The 6,563-nt window shown below is 31.1% G+C and overlaps 1 protein-coding gene across 1 annotated transcript; it reads right to left on the bottom strand.

Moving 5' to 3' along the window:
- Positions 1 to 4,474: 4,474 nt before the first annotated feature.
- On the bottom strand, positions 4,475 to 5,568 carry LOC112521855. Its single transcript, XM_025130850.1, has one exon. The coding sequence runs from the start codon at positions 5,548 to 5,550 to the stop codon at positions 4,642 to 4,644; it is 909 nt and encodes a 302-aa protein (XP_024986618.1). The 5' UTR covers positions 5,551 to 5,568; the 3' UTR covers positions 4,475 to 4,641.
- Positions 5,569 to 6,563: the final 995 nt, after the last annotated feature.

The raw sequence follows: 6,563 nt of genomic DNA, 5'->3' as shown, positions 1-6,563 counted from the left end.
TTTTATTTTATTATATATTATTATACTGTGAAAAAATATTTTTAATATTTACGAATTATACTTTTATAGTTATTTATTTACATATATACTATATATTTTGGGGTTAGGCTGTCCAAATTGCACTGTATAATATGTTTTGAATTAATATGTTCTTGGGTTTTTTTGAAATATATATATATATACATGTATTAATTCAACCTTAATCTGAGTTTCTGGACAAGAAAGAGGGTAAGCAGTTGAAATTTCATTCTAAAATCCATTTTTTTTTTGTCTTTTCATGGCTTATGATCTGTTAAATTTGTGGTTTTCTTTATTGATTTTGAGTGTTTATCTTAAAACTCAAGTTTCTTGGTTCTTTGCTTTTGGTGTAAATCGAATACATTTGTGGAGTCGTTTAAATATGTTGGATTTATAAATATATTGAATTTTAAACTATCATATAATTTTTTCCATCGATAGTCTGTAATTGGAACCATAACTCTTATTTATTTAAATTGTATTAATATGTAAAGACCAGTGGAACTTCAAAATCGTTAAAATCCATTGCTCCCGCCGTATTGCGTAGATACACAACTAGTATTAAATAAAGAGGATGACAAGTAGATATCTTGATCAATGCATGGGGATTGCTATGACATCTCATTACTTACGAACCAAGGAACCTTTTTGTTCCCTTGGGGTTATAATACCCATATGGCCTCTCGCTACTACTTGCACTCACGTTTCGGACAATTAATTTTCTAAGTTTGTAGTTAGGTTACGAGGAAATTATAAAAATCCAACAATTGAAAAAATACTCTATTAATAATTCATTATAATATATATATATATATATATATATGTATAGAGATAATTTGTCCCATTTACACATTTACATAAAAAATTCATTATTTTTATGTGCGTGTACATATCTTACAAATTGATTATTAGTAGGGGTGGAACACGAAAGTTGTAGTCGGGGGGCCGAAATATAATATTATGAAAATTTAGAGATCCAAATGATACACATGTAATTTTTTTTATTCTTTTTTCCTATATTCTAATATTAAAGTTTAGAGAGAATTTGTTAATGGAAGACTAAGGGGTCGTTTACCAAGCACATACCTGATAAGTGTTTACCAAGTCGTATTATATTACCGGATGGACGTTGCAAAAACCGAGAATCTTGTATGTAAGGATCAAAAGTCTTACATTTGTAAGTAATAACGATGACTCTTACCCGGTTAGTGTTTACCATGTAAATTGTTGCATATGATGTCATTTTGATGTAGCACAAATTTTACCTAGTAAGGTAAGTGATTGTGTGAAATCTTATCGGTAAATGCTTATTGGATAAGTGTATGGATAAACGGCCTCTAAAACTCAAAACCTTTATTCTATTAACCGAAAAATAGTAATACAAGTTTATTATTTTTTGTATAGTATTTGAGTTAAAAAGCCGGGAGGCTATGGCCCCCGAAGGTCCCTATGGGGTTTTGCCTCTACTTGACTCTCTCTCTCTATATATATATAAACACTCACACACACATATATATAGGACAAATCCACTATAAATCACAGAAAAGTTGCAAATCATACAAACCAATCTCAAACGTTAATCTAATCTAACAAATATCTTGTTTCATAAATATATCAGTTGTTTTCTAATATAAAGTTTTGGTCATAGTCAATAAACTTTAGTTATCTTCCATACATATTCAAACCATAATAAATGAACCTTCATCATTTACATTGCAACACCCTAAAGCCCAAAACAACCAGTTAACCCAATAACTTCAAATCCAACTTCAAATCATGGTGGAATATATCAGTAACCCACAACTTGAGCTCATCATACTCGTTAAGGTTTGCCCCACCATTCCCATGATACAAGGATTGACACAGATACCAATTCTAACACCCTAAGCCCAAAGAACATGTCAATCCAATAACTTCATATTCAACTTAAAACCATGGTGAAAATTATTGGTAGTCCATAACTTGATATTTATAAGGAGCTAATAAATCTTATTTTCTATCATGTAGAATAAATTATTATATTCATAAATATCTTAATTGATTGGTTTGTATATATATATATAGAGAGAGAGAGAGAGGGTGAGAGGAGGGTTCGAGAGAAAATAAAAAAAAATTAAAAACAAAATTTGGAAATTAAAAAAGAGAGAATCCATATTTTAATGTAATCGTCCCTATAAATTAGATATTATTCATAAAGTTAATTATGCTAAAATGTAATTTATCCAAATTATTCACAATTAGGGCTGTAAACGAATCGAACGTTCAGCGAACCGTTCGTGAACCGTTCGGCGGGAAGTTCGTTTTTGTTCGTTTATTTAATAAATGAACAAACATGAACAATTTTTTTTGTTTGTTTAGTTAAACGAATGAACATGAACAAGAGTCTCGTTCGTTCATTTGTGTTCATGAATATTCGTTCATTTACCGTTCGGTTACGTTCTTTTGTATTCGTTCGTTTATATATTAAATTTAATATATAATCTTTTATTTATTTACTTTGAATTCAAATAATATTTATTTATGTTTATTTAACCTGTTCGTTTATGTTCGTTTAATATGTTAATGAACGAACATAAACGAACACGAACATACCTTATTTTTAAACGAACGAACATGAACACAAAGATTTCATTCGTTTATCGTTCATGTTCGTTCGTTTGTTCGATTAAGTTAAACGAACGAACATGAACAAACCTCCGTTCTTGTTTGTTCAATTTGTTTAGATCCTTATTCACAATCAATGGTTTAAAGTCAATTGATGGTCAAAATAAAAGGTTTCCTGATTCTCTATCTTTTGAGGTTTTCTATTATAAACACACCCATAGAAAATGAGAGAAAAAAGGAATGTGACATGATGTGAAATTCACGTGCATAAGAATAAATGTGTACCCTTTGAAATTTTAATTACCTGACATACCTTCTTTAATGCTACTCCCAAAGTCCCACCAATCAACACCCACACACACACACTTAATTTATTGATATTCCACCATCAATTACATTTATAAAAAATTCTTAAAACTTTTAATTGAATATTTTTATTAAATAAAAAGTAACCTTCAATTTTGGTCCTTGAAATTGGAAAAAAATCTACAAGTCCGTAAATTAAACCTCAAGGACCAAAACTGAAGTTTCCTTTTAAAAAACATGATGTCACATGTTGCACTTTAGATGAAAATATACGAGAAAATTAATTAAAATAGTCATTTTTCACCTCTTTATCATTTGTCTTTTAAGATCACAAAAATCATTATCTTCGTAAGTGGCATGTCCTAAACCAACTGAGGGGTCAAAGTGTAAAAAAAAAAGTTTTTGAACTAGGTCTACAAGTATAGGGACTAAATATGTAAAATAGTTTTTGGAGAGATGTTTGGATTAATTTACACATTTAATCCTTGTACTTGTGAATCTAGTTCAAAAACTTCTTTTTGTATATTTACTCATTTGTAAATTATGGACCTTCCACAAGATGAAAAGAATAACCGAAAATGGCTATTTTAATAACTTGACAAAAATAAATAAATGAGATTAAGTTTTATAAAGATTTATTTATGTTAATGACAAGTTTAACATAACGTTTGTGTCATTTCGTATGGTATCTCAACTTAATCTTAGATGTTATAACTGTAATACCACTTTTAAATCCAGTTGACGAAATAAAGACGTGTTATATTACATTACATGGGTACATTTACAGTTTAATAATTTATCTAAATAAATATTACTCGTGATTGAATAAAATAACATTCAAAATTATAATGTTTATAAAAAACCATCTAAATTGCATATTTTTGTCACAAGATCGAGTCCGTTCAACATCACTAAAAATTTTCTCAAGTGTTCAACTTCCAGATCCCATACGCTTGTTCAAGATGCGTGCATGCCGACTCGAACATCATATTTGATAAATAAGAGTTGGTTCCAACAAGTAATACATAATAATTTTATAAATAAACGAAATTAGAAGTCTTTCTAATACTCAAAAAGAGAAAATAACTTTTTACATGTAAAGATCCTCATGATCGTCATATAAGAACCTTGTGAGGCTAAAAAATTAGTCGAGGTGTACATAAATCAACTCAAAGTTTTACGATTAAAAAATGATATATAAAGCTTTCTTTCTAGCTTCCAATGTAGACCCTTTATTTAATAAGTCACAAGTCACATATGTCATTTAAATTGATACTTTTGAATGTAAAGAAACAACCACTTAAAATAACAATGTTAAATCTACAAAACACGGCACATTTGCTTTTGTTGTTAAGACTTTTTCATTTAAGATCACAAACGACTTTTTACGAGTAAATGCACAAAAATTCTTTGAGAAGTCAAAAAGTTGGGCATGGAGTGCTCCCATACCAACTTGGATATGCAAATACATCGAACTTTACATGACTTTTAAAGTAATTTAAATTTCAAACCCATGAAAATAACAGATTTTTTTAACCAGATATAACAAACTTTAATCGAATTTAAACTAAACAGTTTTTTTATACAAATGACAAGTCTAATACCTGATACTTTTATGCAACTTTGATATAAACTATATAATGTCCCAAAAAGAATACAAAATAAAGGGGAATAATATTCAAAAAAATAATGATAGAAGAGGGATTTATGGACTTAACTCTTGGTGGCATAAACTAACAAAGAAAACTCTTTTTTCTCATCTTTCTTGGCCACCTTCTCTTCCAACCATAACCTACTATCCAACCCATTTCTTGGTCTGAACATGAATACTGCATGACCCGACCCGGAACCAGATCCAGACCCGGTATTGAAGAACCAATCATGAACATCCCACATTAGGTCTACTGACAATCCATCAACAAATATGGTCTGGTTCCCTCTGAAATTCCATTGTAGCCTCTTGACCCGAATCATGACCCGTTTATCGATACAAACAGATAAAGATGGGTGCTTTTCACCATTATCTTCTCCGGTACACCGGATCAAGATATCATGGCAACTTCCGGCGTCGGAAAAACGAGCCTTTGTAGCATAAAGGGTGTTGCCGTAAAAATGCTCCCGGCGGGAAAGTAGTGAGAAATTCGCAATCTGTTTGTAGGTTTTGACTTTCTTGACGGCGGCTTCCTCCGCCATGTCTCCGAGGAATAACCCGAGCTCGGAATCAACCATGATCAGAACGTAGTACCCTTCAATGGGTTCGGCTCCGGCGGCGTAGTGCGCCGACGAAAGATCATAGAAAACTTCGAACTTTGAATTGTTGATTTCAAACGCTTTGCTCCCCTTTTTCTTTCGAAACAATCTTGAATTCGTGTTTAGACGGAAAGCCGTGGACGGGTCGTCGCCGGAGTTTATCTGCAGGCCTTGGGTGGTCGTGTTCCGACACCACGTGACGGTGATCAGGTGGTGGTTGCCGGTGGAGAGGGTGGTTTTGTATAGATTGGTGGCGGCGGTCTGTATTGATGGAACTAAATTCGGAGAAACACACGATGAAACATTCTTGTAACTTGAACATGATGAAGTTTGAACTGTTAATTCATTGTAACAAGAAATCAAACCCATCATCTTTCCGGCGAGAAAACTCCGATGAGATCGATTTGCAGAGTCTCTTTCAGGCAAAGATATAGATATAGGATGTATATATGTATATGTATGTGTGAAATTAATGGGAAGAACCGTGTGTTTAGGAGGTGTAATGCATATCTTAAATCTTTGTTGCATATAATAAGAAAAGGAAATGGCGGAATATGAGTGTATATATTTAGAAAATAATAATAGAATTCTTTTACCAAATATTTTAATTTTTTAAATTATATATTTGCCAGTTCATCTGAGATATTTGGAATAAAATAATTTTTCAGGTTTATTTTGCTTTTTTTTTTTATATAAAAAGTTGGACAAAGACGACAAAGTGTGTATTTGGATAATCATGAATAATGGTATTTAATTATTTATGAATATGGTCGGTTGTAAATTATATAATTTTGTCCATAATTATTGGATTGGTTATCATAAAATTGTGTATATATATATATATATATATATATATGTGTGTGTGTGTGTGAGATATACAATTTACATAATTATACATGATGGTGTAGTAATCCCAAAGCAAGAAGGAAAAAGCCTTTTGTTGATTATATTTTATAAAATACTTTGTCGTATCAGTAAATGTAACATCATAGGCCAACCGTACCAGATATAGTCTAATATATCTATATTTAGGCTCATGGTTTTAAAACATGTCTGATAGACGATGTATTCAGTTCCTTAAAATGCAATGTGAGATTTTACAATCCACCCCCTTAGTATTCCAATGTCCTGGCTAGGACATTAGTTAGGTTTTTGACCCTGATATTATTTGTAACATCTCAGTCAACTGTATTAGATATTGTTTGTTTTATCCACACATGTACTCATGATTTTAAAATGTATCTGATAAACGATGTATTCAATCCCTTATAAGACAATCTTAGTTCTCCTATTTTACCAATGTGGAATCTTACGGTAAGATTCAACTGATGTAATGATAAATTGTATATTTTATTACAACGATATCGCCACACATTGTAATTATT

This window comes from Cynara cardunculus (assembly GCF_001531365.2).
Source record: "Cynara cardunculus var. scolymus isolate 2C chromosome LG 11, CcrdV1, whole genome shotgun sequence".
Taxonomy (NCBI): domain Eukaryota; kingdom Viridiplantae; phylum Streptophyta; class Magnoliopsida; order Asterales; family Asteraceae; genus Cynara; species Cynara cardunculus.
This window is presented reverse-complemented; position numbering and strand designations above follow the sequence as displayed.